Genomic DNA, 22460 nt, shown 5'->3' on the forward strand with positions numbered 1-22460 from the left:
ACATAGGAATAGTTTTCCAATTAGCAATAGTAAAGCTATTCGTTTATTTGAATTGGTTCATGTTGATTTATGGGGGCCTTACAGGACACCCTCTTTGTGTGGATCTCGTTATTTTTTGACCATCGTCGATGATTTTTCTAGAAGTGTGTGGACATATTTGTTAAGCAATAAACCGGAAGTTGAATACTTGTTTCTTTCTTTTATTGCTCTGATACCATGTTAAATTAGGCTGGACTTATTGTGAATGCCAGCATATTAACGGGAGGACACAAGTGCACACACTTCAATTTATCGATGTGGGATAACTCATCCCAACACAAAGCTAAGTGGGGCCGGCCAAAAATGCGACCCTTTGGTCTCCAATACTTGTCTAGAAGCTTGTGTAATTCATAGAGTTTAGTATATATATATATATATATAATTCTCAATGAATATCGCAAGAAAAAAACTATTTTGTTTAAGAAAAGTATGTAAATACTATATATTTTAATAAAATAATTACTTTAAATAATAATATAATTTACTAAAATATTTAATCTAATTTAGCTCGTAAATTTGACTATAAGATATTTTTTATGGACTTCTAAAATTCAATTAAATAAAGTAAACTAACTATTTATGAATGAATTCAGCTTATTTTGAGTCAATTTAAACTAAATTTTTTAAAAAAAATTTTGAAGTGATTTAAAAAAGCATTTAATAATTTAAATAAATATATTTTTCAAAAATATTTTTTACTTACATATAAAATGATTATCTTATTAAGTTTTAAATTTATTTAGGAAAATAGGTTTCCACGCAATCAATTATGGCTTTACTAAAAATACTAACCTAATTTAACTTTAAATTTATTTAGGAAAACTCTAAAAAGTTTTCATGTGTTATTTTTATTTCTTTTATTAGTATTTATTATGATTTATGATTATATCATACAATTCAATAAAAAAGTTGTAAAATGATAAATAAAACCTATTAGTTATTTTTTAAATGTCAGTTATTTTACAGACTTTTATTATTATGCGTAGTTCAAAGTTCTGATTAGAGTTATTAAGTTGTATAAGTAGTAGAGCAACTATTACATTAAATTTTAAATATTTCAACACACAATAGTCATTATTGGAAAAACAACTTTCTTTGCAAATGTCACAAAAGTATTATTTACCTTACAATGAGTAGAGTACAATAAAACTTTCCTTTTCTATTTTATTTGTCAATTTTAAATTTTTTCACTTTGAGAGAAATTTATATTAGATTTTTGAATTATGTATTAAAGATAAAATATATTTATTTAAGATTTTGTTAAATCTTGATTTAAAGTTTTCTAATATATAATTTTTATAATTTTTTATGATGCGTACTTAAAGATATTAAAAACTCTAAACTCACTTTAAAATACGTGCAAAAAATAACAAGGACAAACAAAAAGCAACTAAGAGAGTATATCAAATCAGTACATATTTTAAATATAATTGATTCCTCATAGTCATGGAAAAAAATGTCAAATATCGTCCATCTAATATTAATTTACAAATATCGTTTTATAATTACATACTCCCTCCGTCTCATTAAATTTGCAACATTTGCCATTTTAGTCTGTCCTACTTAATTTACATCATTTCTATTTTTGGACAATGGTTCAACATTTTCTTTTAATTTCATCCATACATTATTAATCTTTTTTAATTTCATCCATACAATTTATTCTCTCTCTTCATTTATTACCATTATTCACCTTTTTCTTAAAATATCAATTTTCTCTTTAATTCAATCTATAAGAGACAAAGTACTATTATACTTATTATATTAGTACGAAATAATTTTTTTTTTTATTTTTGAATGACCTTAATAATATAGACATTAATACTTTATTAACTGTAATTAAAAAAACAATTTGCAATAGCCTAAAACATTAAAGTTATATTCGCAAATCGCAATTCATTTATGAATTTATTTGCTAGTATATTTTATAAAGTTTAGTCCATTAGTGGACTACCATTGATCCAAGTATCCAACTGTTAATTTAATAAGATTATAGAGTAGTTTATAAAGTTGAAATTTGTCATCCGACTACGTCAATCCATAGCTTGTTTGTATATGATCTTTCACCCTTCAAATTATACAAGTAATGGTCTATTTAATAGGTGATAATAAACGGTGACAATGGAAATAAAAAATTAGTGTAATTTAGTTGAAAAATCTTTTGATTATCTGGATGGTTATGCTTATCCAACTTCAATTATCTCATTTTCTTTATAAAATTCATTCTTATGCATCATCATTGAGACAAGTGGTATTAGGTGGTAATAAGATTATGGGAATGATATGAAACTTTTGATGAATTTTACACTATAAATCATTTTCATTACCACCATTTAATACCCTTAACCAAATGAGTCGTGATTGTTTTGTGGATTGGTAATAATTTATTACGCCTTATTCAAATTAAATATCTCATTTTTTGTTTTGGTATATTTATTTCAAATGTTAATTTTTTTATTTTGTAATTTTTTCTTTAGTTGTATTCTCATGTGATTCAACTTTTTTACACAATTACCATTAAATTATACTTCCACCGTTTCAATTTATTTGCAATATTGAAAATACTTGTACTATTTACTTATCTCTCTTAATTTGTGATTAATTTTTATTTATAAGTTAAAACATAATTAAATAAAATCTTATTTAATTCATTTCGATAAAAAAAATTATTAATGTTAAATTTTATAATTTTCTATTATACATAATTATAAATATTAAGAATTAAATTAAGACATAAGATCACTTTAAAAATCAAACATCAGAAGTATTTTGAAAGAGACGAAATTTTCGCTTGGTTCAGACGTTCACATGCACATCCACATCCACCAATTAGTAGCATTCACAATAATCTTATTTTCAAAATTATAATATCGGTATAACCAGCTTGTTGCCAGCTACAAGTCAACAACACAGTCCAAAATATACAAACCTTTGACCTATTTGAATCTACAACTTGGACAAACTATAACAGGAGTAAGATGTACTTCTATCTCAATTTGCAAAAAATTAAATATTTTTTTTAATAATTTGCAAATAACCTTTTTAAAATTTAAGACTTTTTCGAATTATAATTTTAATGTGTATTTTTTGTGAATTACAACACCAAACTATAAAAGTCTACAGCATTCGGATCATATAGCAGAATTTCGACCATTTGTCCTAAAATTGTGAACACTAAAATGATCGAAATTATATGTTTTGGCCTGAATTCCTAAACGCAGTAGACTTTAATACTTTGGTGGTTGAAATCGCAAAAAAAATATCGAGATTGTAATTCGCAGAAGTCCTAAACTTTAATTTTTTTATAATCTCATGGCTTATACTTTTAATTTCATGCTCATAATCTTGTGATTTAATGACTTATACTTATTACTTTTCACGTTATGCTCATGGTTGGATTCTCACCTAGCTCACCATAATGTTTTGATTTAAAATTCAAATTTCATTTAAAAAATGATTAAGATGATGTTGAAATTTATTATGAGCCCGACTAATTGCGAGAGCTACTCTTTTGAGAGACCGTCTTTCGGTAAGACGATCAAAAATAAAAGATTCTCATAGTTTGTATTAGATGAGCAGTAGCTATTTAACATATGTATAAGACGCGTCTCTTAATTAGACTGTCTGATACTACAATTCGTGTAATCACAATGGCGTTGACTAGTCTCATACGTCTACCCGACCTGATGGAGTTTAATGGTCCAGTTTCATGAAAATTAATTGGGCCATGCCAACAGTAGAATCAGCTAGACTTGGATTATTTCGGAGTTGGTCTTGCTTGAACAAGAACATTAATAATTTATAAATTTTCAAATGCGATAGTTCCACCGTAAAATCATATTTATTGGTTGATTTAATGTATATTTATTATTTTAAAATGATTACTTATAATTACAAAGTGATTAATTTGGAAAATATGATAATTATATGTAATTATGTATAACCTTTTATTATTTCTTTTAGGGAAATTACATGTAGCGACCCTGAATTTTTTGCTTTTCTACGTGGTAGAGGTAAACAATAAATCCACGTGATGACCCTTAGCTTCCAATTTTTCCTTGTGGTGATCCGTTGGACAATGTGTTAAATTTTTTTTTATTAAATTAACTACTTATTTCGACTAAATTACGAAATATGTAGCCAAGTAGGATGATCTCGAGGTCTTTTTTTTGAAAAAAAGTCATTGTGTTCGGAAAACATAACTGAAAGTTAACAAAAAGACTCCTTTTTATCTACCACGTGGAAAAGTTGGTATCTTAAGATCACAACGTGAATTTAAAAAAAATATTTATCTGCCATATGAAAAAGCCGATAATTTAGGGGTATTGCGTGGAATTTCCCTTTCTATTCATTTCTTTGTATTATTTTGTTACAAGTCTTCTTTTTCTTTTCTTTTTCAAAAAGGAAAAATTACAAAAAAACTACCTAATTTATAGCACCTTTTGAAAAAAAACTTCAAATTTAATTTTTTTTGCAAAAAACTACCTTATATGATATTTTTGTTTTCAAAAGACTATCACTTGACGGAAACCATCAGATGACCGTCAAGTGGGGCGTTGACTTTGCATGTGAGAGGCATGTGACTTCATTAAACGTACCATTTCCTCAATTCCTTTTCTTTATTTCCCTCCTATTTTCTAATTTTACCCCTATTGTTTGCATACATACATTGTCTTCTTAATTCTTCTTTTCTTTCGTTTATTGTACTTCTATTAATCACTTCAATTACATCATGCCTTCATCCTCTTCAATAGAAAATCCCAAAGTTGATAAGTATGGTTGATAAATTTTCAAAGATTGAGTTCTTGATTTTAGCGGTAAATGTTAATGTAATTATTTTCATAACTTTAAATTTGAGGAACTTTTTAAAAGTTTGAAAAAGATATAGCAGAATCTGACACTCCAGCATTTTTTTCACCCTTTTTTCTTCTTTTTCACTTTTTAATTTAGTTAAATTTGAGGTAATTTTTTGGGAAATTTGAAGAACAACTACACTACTTTGATTATTTTCATTTTGGATTTTTAGGTTATTAAAGTTTTGAACTTGATGAAATTTGGGGAATATTGAGTGTAATTGGATCAGTTTTAATGTCATTAATCTTAAAGCTTTCAACTTGAATCAATGAAAACTGAGAGATATCTGAAGATTAATGAAAATCAATTTGCATGCTTTAATTATGTGGGAGAACATAATTTATTCATTATGGGTATATGAGAAACACCACACACAACCACACTTACCCACTTAAGCACCCTTAAGACCCAACTTCGATCGGTGATCCTAAGCCGTGCCTCCCACCACTAAAGTTGGAAGGGCAAGTTGGGTTGATTGATTGGTTGGTTGGTTAGAGGGGTAGGTTGGGGTTGTCGACTAAAGTTGGATGTTAAGTGATGTTTGAGTTGGTAAGGGAGGTTGCGATAATGATGGATCGGCGACACTAAATGAGTATGACTATAAAAATGGTTTACTCTAGGTGTGAGTGAATATTAAGATTTTTCTTTTTTTTTTGTTAAAATACTTATTTTAATTTAAAAGTATTTTTAAAAAATATAAGATTTATTGGAAAATGCCACGTAGACAATTTAACAACTTAAGTTGGTCAAAATGCTAAAAGGAGATCATATGTCTGTCACGTGTAAAGTCAAATAGCACTTAATAGTCAATTAAGAGGTTTTGTAATTTTTTGCAAAAGAAACTATAGATTAGGGAGTGTTTTTGTAATATTTCCTTTCTAAAACTACTACTCATCATCTTCCTGACCACCCAAAACCCTTTCCCCAAACACATTACCAAAAACCACACAGCAATTCCCCCTTCCTTCCTCTCATTTCACGCATCATCCTTACCCCATCTCCCCTTTGGGTGTTCTAAAGATCACCAACAATCTTCGATTATCCTTGAATTTGAATTGAACAATTATTCTTCTCCCTCATTCGTTTGCCTGGATTCTTGAAGAACAACAAACCTCATTGCTCTTCCTTCTCGAATCTTGTTCGAAAATGAAAAACAAAAACAACATCCTAATTGCCTAATTTGATATTCGAAAAATCAGTCACTCACGTTCCTTGTTTCATACAGAAATACAGTGATTCCCTCCAATTACTAACTGATTTTCTTGAAGAACGAAACGCAGCCTTGATTTCTTGTTGCTCCTGAATTAGTACCATGTAATTCGAAACAAGTACCACGCTCATGACCACGCTTCTTACAATAAGAACAAAGAAGAGCAGATTTATCAAGCACAGGAGGTCTTGAACGAGACCGAGAATGAACATTCGAGAGAGCAAACACATGGGTGTCGATGTCAGTAGACTTTGTGCGAGCAATGGAGCGGGAACGTTCCTCTTGAAGGAAGGTTTGATAAGCACGATCAATGTCCGGGGAAGGCATCTGAGACAAGAGATTAGTGCGAACCGTACCATAAATGTCATCATCAATTCCAATATAAAACTGATGTAATATTTCTTCATCCCGATCTTGGCGAAATTTATTCACAACACCACAAGTACACAGACCACAACTACAATGAGGAATAGGTTTCAAACGATCAAGTTCATCATAGAGCCCCATAAGTTTAGTATAATAGTCCTCAATTGTCATAGATTTCAATTGACGACAATCCGTAATTTGCGCTCGAAGTTGTTGAATACGCGGGCCATTAGCAACACAGTAACGTTTTTCAAGATACAACCATAAAGCCCGAGCCGTATCATGAAAGGGTATTGAAGAAACAATTTTAGGGTCAAGAGTACGATTAATCCAAGATACAATCATGGAATTAACAGTTTCCCAATCAAGAATATCATGAGCAGTAGTCGGTTTAACAATGGAACCATCAACAAAACCAAATTTACGACGGGATTTTAAAGATAAAGTAATAGCACGAGACCAAGAAAGATAATTATCACCTTTGAGAATGATATGAGAGATGAAATTACCCGGTTGATCGCCGGAGCCAAGATAGAATGGAGAAGTAATATCAATCACTTGTGAATCAGTGGACTTCGGTTCACCCGTCATGATGTAAAAGCAAGCGTGGATCAATCACAAATCAAAAGAAACCAAAAACGCAACAAACCAGCAATAGAAGAAACGCAACAAATCAATAGAAGAAGAAACCAGCAACAAACCAAAAGAAACCAATCAATCGAGAATCAAACCAGAAACCAGAATCAAACCAGAAACCTAGAAACGCAAATCAAACGCAAATCAAACGCTGAGACCAGAATCAAACGCAGAAACCAATCGAAGAAACCAGAAACCAATCAAAATCAAAACCAGAAGAAACCAAAGAAAATCAAAAGAAGAAACCAAAGCAATCGCTGAGTCCAAATCAATCGAAGAAACCAATCGAAAACGCAGAAACCAATCGAAAAACAAAAAAACAGAAAGTCAATCGAAGAGATCAATCGAAGAAACCAGAAGGAAGAAAACGCAATCGTTGAAAATCAATTGAAAGGAGAAGAAACGCAGGGAAAAACAGAGGAGAAAGCAAGAGAAAGAAAATGAGATATGTTGTCAGGCAGAGAAAGCAAATCTGATACCATGTTAAGATTTGGGTATTTTCCCCCTTGTTTATTCATAAAACCATCAAGAGTATATATATACATGATCAAACAAAAATAATTGGGCCAAAGTTAAAATAAAGCCCATAATGCAAAATACATCGAAATTAAATGTAAATTGTTCAACAGTGATTACAACACCACAGTTTCAATAGCGGAGTCCTAATTTCTTGCGCCTGAAGTTTGAAGACCCATTATTTTCTTTCCCGTAAATCTTGTGTCGAGATTCTTGAAGGAAGGTATTAAAGTCTTTACTGAATATAACTTCTTTTTTTTCAATTACTTTTGGTTACCCAATTCATTATACCCTTCTTGCTATATTATATTATTCATGTCAAATTCTATCAAAAATCTTTGCATGAGATTAATTAGTTAATTGAGACTTATTATATGTATTGTTCAACTAAAAAGAGATGGATTTTGTGTTGCTTGATATTAGTTAGTGGAAAATTGAGATTTATGGATTTTGTTGAAAAATGCTTCTTGATGGTAAAATGTTGGGTATTTTGACATTCTTGGATAAATTAATAGATTCATTTTGAGTATTATTGATTGTGGGATAGATATCTTTGTGGTTAATTAAGTATATAATTTGGAGAAGGGGATAAATGACTATGGTTATAGGCTTTGTTGGGTAAACATTTGTTATTGATGAAGTATTGGATAATTAATGTTCTTGAAGTCGATTATTAGTATCTTTGGAGCGATTATTGACCTTGGGTTGGATGCATGCTTATTAAAATCACGATTCTGATCTACGATTCTAATATTTTACAATCCAAAAACAAGCGAGCAATTTGAATCGTGGGTAGAATCGTAAGTTGGTAGAATCTTACGATTCTAATTACAATAAAATTTGTAGAGGTAGAATCATAACACTATTCTACGATCCTACGATTTAGCGATCAGATTCTACAAATTTATTCTTAATTTTTATTAGTTTTTTTTATGTATTTTACTTTCAATTCAACGATCCAACATTATAATTTTTAAATAATACATTTCTTTATTGGTATGAAGATTCAAAATAATTATTAATTAATTTTCCATTTCAATCTTAAAAGTGAAGCAAATGGAACTTTTGAGATGGAAATATTATGACTAAATAGGAAATTTAGGTTTATTATAGAATCTTACGATCCTACGATTCGATTCTACCTCTCCAAACGATTCTAATTATAATCCCGATTTTAACAACTTTGGTTGGATTTCTACCCTGTGTTAATTATATATACAATGGAGGACTATGAATATTGGTAAAGCTTTAAGAGAATGCAGACAATTATATACTTGTGGCTATAATGATTGTTGGTGCATAATGATTGGACTAAATTAGGGCATGTACAATTATAATGATTTGAAATGCTAGACAATGCTTAGATTGAGAAAAACATGAGAATATGAGCGTTATTCAACCTTGGTTTTCTTTTGATTATTATGGGAAATCGTTACTTATTAGATGTTGTACGTTTAGAATAAATTCTTGGTTATATTACGATCTTAGGAAGAGATGTAATAAGTTATATGTTAGTATAGTAGCATCGAACGCACTTTGTTGATAATGTTTATTGTTATGCTTCAGGATTCTCTGTGGAACCATTCTAGCTGATAGATGCGAATCAAACCCGACTCTATGAAGCGTCATCGTTGGTGAGTAGTTGTAGACTTGTAGTCCTTTAAAAGGGTCTGGCCAGACTTCATTCCTTGAAAATAGTTTATTAAAGTGGTCTTGAATTTGCTAACTATTGAGACAAATTTGTTGTGACTACTTATGTTGTTATTGTGATGTAGTCAATGGATCGAGCTCACGAGCTGGTCATTGACAGAGTAGAGGGAAAATGTCCCATACTCCCAATTTTGAGGTGAATTGTCATTTAACTGTTGACTAGCTTTACCCGAAGGGACATAGTCTTAGAGCTATGGGTGTTTCTTTTAACTAGACTCTAATGCTCACAAAGATGTAGGACTAATGTTGCTTTTAAGTCCTTTATTTTGTTTTATCACGTTATGTTTGGTTTTGGATTGCTTCTTTTCATTCAGTTAAATCTGACTCTATGTTGTTTCCTTCTTTTAGATTGCTAGCAAATCGGTACCATTCGGGAAGAAAACAGGTAATTGAGTTGAATAGTGCATTTGGAAGATCCTTTTGAGTTGAGTTTGCTTAAGTGTTGTATTGGTTATGTTGGACCTTAGTAATCTATGATGTATATTTGGTTTTGTTGATTCTGTTGGACTAGTAGACATTCATACCGTCATGTTTTATTTTATGGGTTCTTGGTATAGCTGTTTGAATTGAGAATTAGCTCTCATAGACGGTGACTTGGGATTTGTGATATGATTTTATAGGAGATTGTTTTGACCTTGTCTTCATTTTGGGTATATTAATTCGTAACAACTTCTCTTACTTAGTCTATAAATAAGTCTTGTTGTTACATAAAAATATAAGACTTTAAAGATCAATTCCAAGACTTAAGTCGGTTTGGTTTTACTTCTTAAATTTGGTATTATAATTTTTGTAAAAAAATTTCAATTCCAAGACTTAAAAGACCTAATTCAAGTCTTAAAAGACCGATTCCAACATTATCTTGAATTTGATCTTTTAAGTCTCAAATTTGGATTGAAAAAACATTATATAAAAAAATGAAAATCGTTGTATGAGACGGTCTCATCAAGAGACGCATCCAATGCATGACTTAAATAGTTCATCTAATACCTACGATGAGAATGTGAGCTCTTTATTGGCTCCTTATTTGAAGCACTTTCTTTGAGAGACGATTTCTTATAAGAATAGCTAAAAAAAATATTGGTTGGACCTTTGTTGAAGTTAATGCTTGGAATTGACAATTTAATCATGAAATTGACATTTTACGTCTTGGAATGAGCAATTTAAGGTTTGGTTTTGGATGATTTAAAAACCTTATTGGGTTGGGCTTTTCATGTGGTTGCGTGGATATAACGGTTTCATAGAAGATTTTCTGAATAATCTTTGTTGTACTCCTATAGCTTGTATAACAAGTGCGAAGGGGGCAAAACTCAAAGAAGATGGAAAAATTGAAGGCAATGCCAGTGATAATCGGAGGGATGGTTTTTGATATTCATGCCACTACTTCTATACCTTCTACGTTCAAAACCACTACTCCTGGCAAGGTTTGCTTTCTTTTTTTTGTTTGTTTTTCCTTTTATTTCTTCAAATTTTTGTATATCTTTTTCTTCGTTTCCCGCCTCCCTAATTTTCATAGTTCAATTGGTGGGTAATGGGTTTGACATGAGCAATTGGGTGATGGAGTAGAAGTATAATGATGAGGAATAAATCCCTCTTTTCCCTTATAAAATTAGGCTGTTGGGTAAATTTCATAAATTAGTTGTTGGATGAGGGTTAGAAATGAGCAATTGGGTAATGGAGTAGAATTATGATGATAAGAAACAAGTTCCCCTTTCCCCTTTAAAAATTAGGTGATTGGGTGAATTTCCTAATCAATTGGTGGATTAGGGTTAGAAATGAGCAATTGGGTTATGAAATAGAAGTATAATGATGAGGAACAAATCCCCCTTTCCCCTTTAAAAATTAGGTAATTGGGTGAGTTTCATAATTCAATTGGTGGGTTAGGGTTCGAAATGAGCAATTGGGTTCGAAATAGAAGTATAATGATGAGGAACAAACCACTCTAAAGATATCATCTTTTTTTTTCTCTGCAGATTGAATTTATGCTAGGAGGTGTAGCAAGAAATATTGCTGAGTGCCTGTTAAAGCTCGGAACAAAGTCCTTCTTGATTAGTGCTCTGGGATGTGACCTAGCAGGTTCTGCATTACTTTGTTTACTGAAGGTGCATCTTGAATTTCTTGAAATTGTTTTTACCCAACTGCCATTTTTGAATCCTGCATTAGACTACTGGTGTTTCTGCTGCGTACTTGATGAGGCCATGTTTTTGAAAGTTCTAGCTCTATCAAAATCATTGTCATACTATTAAACTTTTGTTGCAACTTCTTTTTGTCAAATAGCTAGATTCTAGCTTGTGTGTCTGATTTTTTGTTCATCATTTTTACGTTATGTTTGTCATTCTAGTTCGAGTGTATGAGTGTTATATTTTTTGAGTATTATATACAGTTGGTCATATTATGGCAAAAATGACACATTTTGCTTTTTGAAACAGGAGACCTGTTATTGGAACAATGGAAATCTGCTGGGTTACTGACAGAAGGTGGGGTTCTTTTGTACAACTTGATTGCCATTATGCAACTTATTAGTTTCATTTGACTTTTCACCAACTTTTAGGTGGGTCAACTGAGACCACTTGATAAGGAGAGAGTGGAGTTTAAGTATGTTGTTATTACATCATTAGATTAATTATTCCTTCCAAAATCTGATTTTTCCCCAAAATCTGAAAAACAGTAAATGGACCCAAAATTTCACCAATTTACTCCCTCCTAAACAGAAAATTAGAAGTAAGAACAAAGCATTTTGAATTACACAATCAAAGACTAATCAAAATTCATAATTAAGGATACATTACATTAAATTGTTCCAAATGAAAAAAATTACGTAGATCGAAACCAGAGTTCGTTTCTTGAACTCGGAAACAAACCCAATCAACAAAAATCGAATCCAAAGTTGAAGAAACAAACCCAGATCCATGGTTTCGATTGGAAAAACAAATGCAGAATCAAACAACCTAGAGTTAAAGAAACAAACCCAAACAATACAAATCGAAACCAAATAATCCCAAACAATACAAATATTTTGAAGCAACAAAAATTGAAACCAAAGATGAAGAAACTAAATTAAGTGCATCATCATTTGTACTAGTTGGTTGTGGTGGCCTAGGATCAAGGAGTCTATTCTATAAATTCATTCTCCTACGATATTGTTCTTCATAATGTCTTGTGGAGATGTATCATCATCCACTAGCAAGTGAATAAAATGATTACCATTGACTATACGTATGTGTATAACTTCGTGTATTCCATTTGCTCTTGGATTTTTCCTTATCGGAAGAATCAATACATTGTGATCGGTGTTAGGCTGTAGATGTTAAGATAAGTCGCTGCAGAATACAAGCCACACAGAGCTTTTTAACCATTGTTGAATAGTTTTCGATCCTTTACAATGACCTCAACCTCATGTAACTAAGTTATAATGTCCTGTATTAGTTTTCAGTTTAAATCAATTACCCTATGAGCACCTCCTATCTCAGTTATGGATATTGCTCTAAGTTCTCAATTACCATCTCCATCAATATCAATCCAATCAAAACATAAGGAATGATGATATGAGGAATAGCTTATGGACATGAAAATCGAGAAAAATCTCCACATGTTGAATTTGTAAAACATGAAATATTGTAGTTAGAAATAATTAACATTGGCAATATATATTAAAAATAACATCAACAACATTCCATTACCCCAATGTCATTAAATAGACATATGTGCGCAATCTTACTCTTATTTGTGACAAAATATATTAAAGAATGAAAATCTAAATGGACATATCGGATAAGTTGACATTGAAGTCAATAGCGGATCGCGATCCATATCGTCTACTTGATTGTCCACTTGATGAAGAAGGAGATCAACATCCTTGTTGTCTTGATGAGGACCGTGTTTACTCAAAGGCACTAGGCACACCGCACACACATGACTTATGATGTTAGGTCTCCCCCTACATGGTGTTGTGCCTATGTTATCTATGTACGATTTGGGTGAAGAAGGATGGAAATTAGTGAGGAAAACTTGGTTTTGTAATTGGTGCAATGAAGAAGGAAACAATAACTGAGATGAAGGAAAAGGAGTGGGAATATTGGACAATATGGTTCATCATGGATTCATAGTAATGTGTCTCATGCAATGACCATTTTGTTTGTTAACACTGCCGAGGAAATTCAGAAATAAATTTGGAAAATATCATCTTGGATCTTGGTGCTAGGAGAAGGTGTTAGCCTTTGGGTGTGAAGGGTACTAAAAAAAGAAAGAAAACCTTACTATCCTTAACGTGTGATGTACGCCAAAACTTAGATAAAATAAAATTCTAAAAACTAGAAGAGAACATAGTAAAAAAATACAAGATAAAATAAATAAAAACAATAAATAAAGTGAATCTGGTGGGGGCTTGCATCGCATGGGCTTCTAACGTGCTATAAGGTGCTTTCAGGCGCTCGTCTGGAGGAATCGCTTCACCTATCCTAGTATCCTTATTAAAGCGCTCAACCCATTAAACACCAATGTCTCATGCTTTAAGCATGCCTAAGTGCGCTTTTGATTTATAACTAAGCCAATAGCATTCATCATATTATTACAACCTTAAAATTTAAAACACTTTACAAATGGCAATCACTATAGAGACATTATCTATACCAATTTCAATCATCCTTAATACTTAGTAGTAATTTTGGCTTCTCTTTTATATAAATCTTACGTATCTACTCTTTCTGCAACAGTAATTCACATGGAGATAGGGGGTTTGGGAAAGCATATGTCTGTATATATGACCTTAATAGGTGTATTGTTTGTTGAGATTATTTAGAGAAGATAACCAATTGTTTGGATAATGCGTCTATTTTTCTATTGAAAATTCTTTCTTTAGGCCCTTGTTTTAAAATGATTGTACTAATACTTTGCACCTATATTACTCGGACTCATATATACATGTCTAAGATGGATACATATCCAAGTGTTAGACTTGCCTTTTTTGTGACAACTTCCAAATATTTTCAACCAAATTGAAATGTTCAAGTGTCAAGGGTCCAAGATACATGAATTGAAATGAAGAGTCTGCTCAAAGCCTTGCAATAAATAAGTAGACAATACTTTTGGTCGGATATTTGATGCAGTTTGTTATAAAAGTATTCCTACTTGAGAAATTGTGTTATAGAGATGCTTTAAACTTCTTTAGCTTTTGTATCAATTTATTTGCACAATTATAGTTCCACTTAGTGTCATATGATTTGCTACTGTTCTCTTGAATAGCGAATCCAATAAAGGGAATTAAGGTCAGTTTTGAGCTATTTTAGGATCATTTCAATTGAATTGCGGATTAAAAAACGAATTAGTTGGCGATATCATGTCACACTGGTTCCACTTAGTATTTAAGTTGCACACTTGATAATTTTAGTGATTACCTGTCTCAGGTCAAAGGCATTACTAATAGACCTTATCAGAGTATTGAACAGAAAATAAGGAAGCTTGACATTACTCTAGTAGTTAGTTCTATTTTCATCTAAGGATACAATGGATGAATGAAACTTTTGCTTGTTCTTATTCTTAAGGATTCATTAATCAGGTATACAACGGGGCTTGGACATTACTACTGCTTCTGTATGCAACATGTTCGATGTAAATGGAGATTTGACAGCAGGTGTTGCTAGTGTGGAAACAATTGTGAGTAATACGATTCATCATTTTGGTCACTTGATATGTGTATGTTTATTTTTCGTTCATCAAGGAGTTCAAGGGATAACATGTCTTGCTGCTTCAAATTCAGGAAAGATATGTCACTCCTAAATGGATTCAGCAATTCAAGACTATTGTATACCCTGCTCCCCTGATGTTGGTTGATGCTAATTTGAGCCCTGAAGCTTTAGAGGCTTCATGTAAATGTAAGTTCTCATTTCTTTGTGGTCATTTGAGATGTCATAGGGAGCCAAAAAGGCAGTCACTTTGAATGAAAGATTGAATATAATCCCTAAAAAGAAGAGATCTTTAAGAACTAATTCTAGTAATCCTTCTTTGTTTAATTTGAAATCTTCATCCTCCATAAATGATGTTGATGAAGAAATGACAGAAGCTGCTGATATACTGTTATTGTTTGCTTCTGCTGGGGTTGTGCTTAATTCTGTTGGTAAACTTATAAATGAAGATGATCAAGGGGTGAAAATATTCAAAAAGAGAAGAGTTAATCTAACATTTTTGTTGAATGGAGATGATAATGAAAATGGATCAAGTGTCAATCATGATCATAATACTGATTTATTTTGCAGTCAAATGAATAATAAAAACCAGATTTTATGGCTTGCATTACCTGCGTAAGATAAATAAGAAAGAGAAGACAATGTTTGATTCTGGTGAAGTTTTGGGTGAGCATAAAATAGACGAGGAAGATGTAGTAGCTGCTCAACTAGGGAAAAATCTATCAGATCAGAAGGAATCATGTTATGATGACTTGATGCAACAGCATGTGGAAGGAAAGGAGAATGGTGATGATCATACTTAATTCAGGAAATTAACTCATACTAACAAATAGCTTTTTGTCGAATACTAACTCATCTTCGGAACAATTTGTTGATTTTTCATCTTTTTGATGTAGATCTAGCATAAATAAAATGATATATAACTAAGTAAACCAGCAGAAAAGATGAAAATACTAGATTTACATCTTGAATACGAAAAAGAACAGTTATATATCATTTTATTTATGCTTCAAATGACAAGAATAACCTACATCATATATCTCTATCTATTTGTTAAAAGATGAATCTCTCTATTCATTAATTGAACTACCACATTACAATTAATGAAAAAATCAACAAATTGTTCCGAAGATGAGTTAGTATGCGACAATAAGCTATTTGTTGGTATGAGTTAGTTTCCTGAATTAAGTATGATCATCACCATTCTCCTTTCCTTCCATATGCTGTTGCATTAAGTCACCACAACATGCTTCCTTCTGATCTGATGGATTTTTTCCTTGTTGGACTGCTACTACATCTTCCTCGTCTATCTTATGTTCAACCAAAGCTTCACCATAATCAAACATTGTCTTTTTTTTTCTTATTTGCCTTACGCACGTAATGCAAGCCATAAAATCTGGTTTCATTATTCATTTGATTGCAAAGTAAATCAGTATTATGATCATGATTGACACTTGATCCATTTTCATTATCATCTCCATTCGAAAAAAATATTAGATTCACTTTTTTCTTTTTGAATATTTTCATCCCTTGATCATCATCTTCATTTTTACGTTTACCAGCAGAATTAAGCACAACCCCAGCAGAAGCAAACAATAACAATATATCAGCAGCTTCTGTCATTTCTTCATCAACATCATTTACAGAAGATGAAGATTTCAAATTAAACAAAAGAGGATTACTAGAATTAGTGCTTAAAAATCTCTTCTTTTTAGGGATTATATTCAATCTTTCATTCAAAGTGACTGCCTTTTTTGGCTCCCTATCACATCTCAGTCTAAATTCTGAATGGTAGTTGAACTTTTACATTCCGGATTTCATTTCTTCGGTACGCATCAGAAATTTTTTTGTTCTGCACTGAAATTATCCTATCATACCTTTGTCTTTTCATTGTGTTTGTAATCTTTGTATTCTCTTTAATGAAATAAATGCACATTTCGGATTGTAATCCAAGTTTTCTGTTCCTCTATAAAATTCACTTTATTAATTTTGGATATTTATTGTTGCAGCAATTTTTCCGTAACAACTGCTGTACCACAGTAACGTCATTATATGGTAAATCAGCCCGTTCAAACTCTGCCTAATGGAAATGAAACATTGCTGTACATTGTTTCTTTTTTGATACTCAAAGGCATAGCTATCATTAATCTGCGTTTGACTCTCTTTTGGAGCATCAAGAAAGTAACAATTTACTGCCAATATTCCATTTGGCAGAATTTATAATGAGTTGCTTTAATGATTCTAGTGTGGTAAAGCAGTTGTACTGGAAATTTTATGTTTGTTGTCTCTTTTTTGCTGCGGTACATGTGAGGCATTGAACTAAAACTTGGAGGTAGTATTATTCATGTGATTACTTAGGCCTTAGAATTAACTCATTAAGGATTCAACTCATTAAGGACGTGTGAGCTTTTCATTTCAGTGGCCACTAATTTGGATGTCCCAGTTTGGTTTGAGCCAGTTTCAGTCGCAAAATCTAAAAGAGTATCTACAGTTGCCAAATATGTGAGTATCTAGATTTTCTTGCTATATTGCATTAGAAGTTAAATAAATTTGAAATACAACAAATACGAGTTGGATATAGAACCAGATATCAAGAAATGCTCACTCTTGTGGAGATACCAATATCTCGACTCAACACTTAAACAGTTTAATTGTGAAATGATGTAGACTTTATATAATAACTTTAATACTACTGAGAACAAGAGGTGCTGAAGTCTGAACAGCTTAAAAGTGTTGCAATTCCATGTGATGCTACCCAACATTAGTGTTGTCTACCTTGTTCTTGAAACTTAAAAATAGTAACCTTTTTTTCTACCATGATCTTCATACTATTTACCTTTTATTAGATTACCTTTGCCTCTCCGAACGAGCATGAACTTTTCTCAATGGCGAATTCTTTGTCTCATGAAAATCGGTTTAGTCCTATCCGGAGGGATCAAGACAAAATGAATGCTTCCATAGAGTCCTTGTTCAAAGAGCTGAAACCGGCTATCATAGTCCTGCTGGAGAAAGGTATTAAGTTTGTCTTAGTGACACTTGGACCCGATGGTGCACTCCTATGCTCTGGCATCGGGCCATCTGGTTTAAAGATGTGCTTAGCTGGCACACAAGTTTTTGATGGAAATCGAGAGCTTTTTGATATGGTGAGCGTAAGATGCCCAACAAATCAGTATTTGTGCCCTAAACCATATAAAACATCGTCTCAGTTATTTGTAATGCATTTCCCAGCTCTTCCTGCAACAGTTGGGAGAGTTAGTGGTGCTGGAGATTGTTTAGTTGGTGGGATTCTTGCATCATTGTGTTCGGGTTTGAATGTTATGCAAAGTGTAGCTGTCGGTGTTGCTGCTGCTAAAGCTGCCATCGAGGTGGAAACCAATGTGCCTTACAAATATGATTTATCAGCAGTTGCAGGTACTACCTTACTTGGCTTTCTGATCTGGTTGTCATTACTCAATTTTCATGTTTTTATTAGACACTGTTTGCAATGTTTTATTATATTACTATTATAATTAATATTATTTAGGAATTAATAATCCCACCTTTTGCTCGTCTATTGTGAATAATCCACCTTTAGATTATTTTTCTATTAATCCAACATTTGCCCTTAGTTCGCTGTGAATAATCCAACCTATTAAACCTTTGTCTTAGGTTGTTGGTAGCATATCCTATTATTACCTATTATTAGTAACTAGATATTCACCCGCATTATGAATGGAATTCATAGAATTCATTTCAATTATGTATGTATTAAACCAATAACATAAGTATATACATGAAACAAATGTAAGTTTAACCACGACTACAAAAAATATTAATCGTATTTTAACATAACCAAAAATACCAATTATTATGTGATTATATATTATCAATTATAATACAAATATATTTAAAATATTTATCAAAGTAAATAAACTGTTTATCAACTTGGTGTAATAACCATTACATACTGCAATGAAAATACAAAATAGTTAAAAAAAAAATTCTAGAAGTCAGTAAGTAACTCAAATGAAAGTACCCACCTACATAAGATTCCCTTACTAAGATGGTTATGATCAAAATATTAAAAATAAAAATCGAAAAATCACACATGACATTATATAAAGGGCATAATCAAATCATTTTTTGAAGAATGATTTGATTATACCATTTGTAATCATTAATCTTGAAAAATTGGATTTTTTAATCAAACATGACAAAAAAAAAAAAAAAAAAGAGATAAAGGAGTATCAATCTCCTGAGGCATGTGATTGGTATGCCCTCTTAAGGGATTTTCGCAAGCTGCCAAGCTGGTAATACAAATAATACGAAGAAATTGATCATAATGTGAAGAAATTGATTCAAATATAAGGTGCAGTTAACTTGGAAATTTTGATCTTTTATTGCATACCATTTACCAGCTAACTAACTGGATACATACTACATCTTAATAATAATTAGAGATACTCCTTAATAAACTCCTTATTTAAATAATCAAAATAAGTAACATAAATTGTTGTGAGAGACCGTCTTTAAAGAGACGGTCTCAATTGGGTCGACCCAGTATATTTTTAAAAAAGTACAAAAACATAAATTGTTGTGAGAAAGAGACGGTCTCAACTGCACACTTACTTGGTAGGGTCTTAGGATATCTTAAGTAAACATTTAGGATACGTCAAATAGGGGTTAACAGTATTCAAGTAGATGTTTTAAACATGCTGAAGTTGTCCAGTTGGTGTTATATGCTGTAAGTGTCTAGGTCATTTGTTGTAAGGGTTTAGGTTATGTGTTGTAGGTAGGTGTTTAGGTTATTTTCCGTATGTGTTTTTGTTATGTGCGTAGTTATTTTTGTTATGTCCTATTGGTGTTAAGGTTATTTGTTGTATATATTGAGTTTATGTTATGTGCTTTAAGTGTTTAGGTTATTTGTTGTTGGAGTTAATGTTCTGTGTTGTAGGTATTTATACGTCTACTTTAATATATAAAATACCTACCAAAAATGTAGTAGATGTTTGTAAAATGCGTGCGCGTAGTATACAAAATACCTACCAAAGAGATAGTCTCTCAAGAGACCTTTTGAATATGTAATACTATAATAAAAGCTACAAAAGAGACCTTTTGAATAAGTAAGACTACAAACCAAGCCATAAATGATGTTTTCACGCGCGTATTAGTCTTGCGTCAAATGGTCAAATGTATTTCCGTAAAGTTTATTATCGCAATCAAAACCATAATTGCGAGTTAGTGCATTACGGATTGAGATTATCAAGGTGTTCAAAAGTGTCTTTATTGATGGTTTATAAGCTAAAATAAGTTAGTTAGCACATAGATAAATGACTAAATCTAATGTGCATTGAGCTAGAAGAAACATTATTCTTTTATAAGCATTGATAAAGAGAGTCGTCACCCTAATCGTCCCTTGTATATTACAATAAATCAAGGACTTTAAACTTAGCTAATAAATGTTCTTTAATCAGAAAAATTAAGATATGATAATGTTGACAATGCAATAAATTTATATGAAAACCCCAAAATATAATGATCTTAAAACATTATTTCACACAAACAAAAATATCAAAAAATTACCATTTTGTTAGTTTTCCAATAAAGTCAATATCTTCAAAAACCAACACCTTCATATATGATTAAAAAAAATACACTTTGGAATTCAACCAAAATACCAAAAACAAATTAGCTCCCTAAATGAAAAAAAAAAGCCCAAAATTAATCATGGGCAAGATTTGATTCTAGAAAAATAGAGCATTTGTAACAAGAAAAATAGTAATAAAAAAAGAACAGTGAAAATTAACCAAAATTTAGAGTATTTGATTGAAATCTTTATTGAGAAAGTCTGAAAAATTTTCAAAAAATTTGCCAAATGAGTAAAATAGATTCATCTTATTCAGAATAATTATAGAATGAAAGGAAAATATTTTAAAGGAATTAAAGGAATCTAATGATCAACATTTTTAATGACTTACCTGCAAAAGTTTTTGAGCTTATTGCAACTAACGGTGAGACGTTCGTAAAACCATTCACATTGATCGCTAAGTGACCACTGCATTAATTCATTCATGACTAGGAATTGATCTAATTATGATAAAATCACACAATTCTAATGAATTTAATAAAATTGTTTATGTTTATGTTTATATCTCACGAATGGACAAAATTAAATACCAAAAAAATTTCTTAAAATAACCATTTAGAAGAATTGGGCGGGAAAACTTCTGTTGATAGAGTGATATGTGTCATATTCTCTGTTTAGTATAGTATAGTATATGATGATAGGTATGTTGTAGGCAAATGTATGATGAAGGTTATATTATTTGAAAATAATCGAAAGGTATGGAGTATTCACAACAAATAGGTGAAAGGTTGAATTATTAATGTCAAATTTTCCTAATTTGGTTTAATTTCTAAAAATGCAGATGATACAGGTAGAGTATACAATGCTGCCAGAGTCTTGTTCCACAAATCTATGTTGTAAAACTCAGATGAATGACCATTCTATGAATGAATGAATGATCTTCCCCGTTTATGGGATCGAGATTTTTGATGTTGTAACTTGCAAGCCGAATGCCTGATCGATGAAACCCGAATGCCTGTATGCCGGAGGGGGATCGGCACAGGCAAATAATATCTCCATTTTCTTCTAAGACTGATTTTTACTATGAATTTGTTATGTAGTGTAATGATATCAAGCATGAAGAATATGATCGAATGTCATATGGGCATCACCTTTCCTATTTCTAAGCTTTACCCCAACTACTTGTTTACTCCTATAGTTCCTTTGGAAGCAATTTATCTTATTTTTAATTGTTGTGAGTCTATCTATATATAATTATTACTAAAATAAAATATTATTGATGTCATTAACTTTTAAAATTATATATATTATTTTTCTCAACAAAAATCCTTCTAAACTCTGATTAGCAATTCTAATTCTACTCTAAGAGAGAAAAAAAAACCTTATTCTAATGACCTCTAGAAACCTCTTAATTTACACTTCTAAACTTAGTAAATGGCGCTTATCATCTTTTAATTTACAAGTCTAAACTTAGTAAATGGCACTTATCATGGGGTGCTATGAATCTTGAAGTTGTAACAGTGTAGAAATAAGATCGCATTACATCGAATTGTTGTTAGTGCTGTCAAGGTTTTAAAAATTATGAACTAATATTTTTCGTGGTGTAAGGAGTAAAAAAAAATCCTTTTTTTTTGACTGTATCAAGACATATCTTATAATTTCAACTAATATTTAAATATTATAATAACTATATTACTCTCATTAATTTATCATTGTTTCGTTATGGCGATCGCGACCGCGTTTTTACACAATGTTGCAACCAACTATATTAGGGGAGATCAGATAAAAGATTTCGCATTACGGGTAATGGTTTCTTGGTGCTTGGAAAAAATAAATTCCCTTATTACCGTGAAATGTAGTAAGCATGACAATTTTACTTTATGGT

General features: G+C 31.3%; 1 protein-coding gene across 2 annotated transcripts; it reads left to right on the forward strand.

Moving 5' to 3' along the window:
• The first annotated feature begins 5791 nt into the window (after positions 1 to 5791).
• Positions 5792 to 21804, forward strand: LOC130806502 (pseudouridine kinase). Of its 2 annotated transcripts, XM_057671615.1 has the most exons (12): positions 5792 to 7599; positions 7735 to 7844; positions 9188 to 9255; positions 9680 to 9716; positions 10609 to 10752; positions 11302 to 11404; positions 11758 to 11805; positions 14883 to 14980; positions 15084 to 15198; positions 17429 to 17511; positions 17856 to 18420; positions 21417 to 21804. In XM_057671615.1, the coding sequence occupies exons 5-12, from the start codon at positions 10648 to 10650 to the stop codon at positions 21473 to 21475; spliced, it is 1176 nt and encodes a 391-aa protein (XP_057527598.1). In that variant the 5' UTR covers positions 5792 to 7599; positions 7735 to 7844; positions 9188 to 9255; positions 9680 to 9716; positions 10609 to 10647; the 3' UTR covers positions 21476 to 21804. The 2 variants fall into 2 exon arrangements, with proteins under 2 accessions (XP_057527598.1, XP_057527597.1); XM_057671614.1 differs by having other exon boundaries at positions 5792 to 7844.
• The last annotated feature ends 656 nt before the right edge of the window (positions 21805 to 22460 follow it).

This window comes from Amaranthus tricolor, chromosome 2 (genome assembly GCF_026212465.1).
Source record: "Amaranthus tricolor cultivar Red isolate AtriRed21 chromosome 2, ASM2621246v1, whole genome shotgun sequence".
Classification (NCBI taxonomy): Eukaryota; Viridiplantae; Streptophyta; class Magnoliopsida; order Caryophyllales; family Amaranthaceae; genus Amaranthus; species Amaranthus tricolor.

Bases quoted from the DNA above. Each gene is read 5' to 3' on its own strand.
- LOC130806502 (XM_057671614.1), top strand. From the start codon at position 10,648: ATGGAAAAATTGAAGGCAATGCCAGTGATAATCGGAGGGATGGTTTTT. The intron at 11,806-14,882 runs GTGGGGTTCTTT...TTCATTAATCAG, and splicing joins TGCTGGGTTACTGACAGAAG to GTATACAACGGGGCTTGGAC. The intron at 18,421-21,416 runs GTACTACCTTAC...CTAAAAATGCAG, and splicing joins TGATTTATCAGCAGTTGCAG to ATGATACAGGTAGAGTATAC.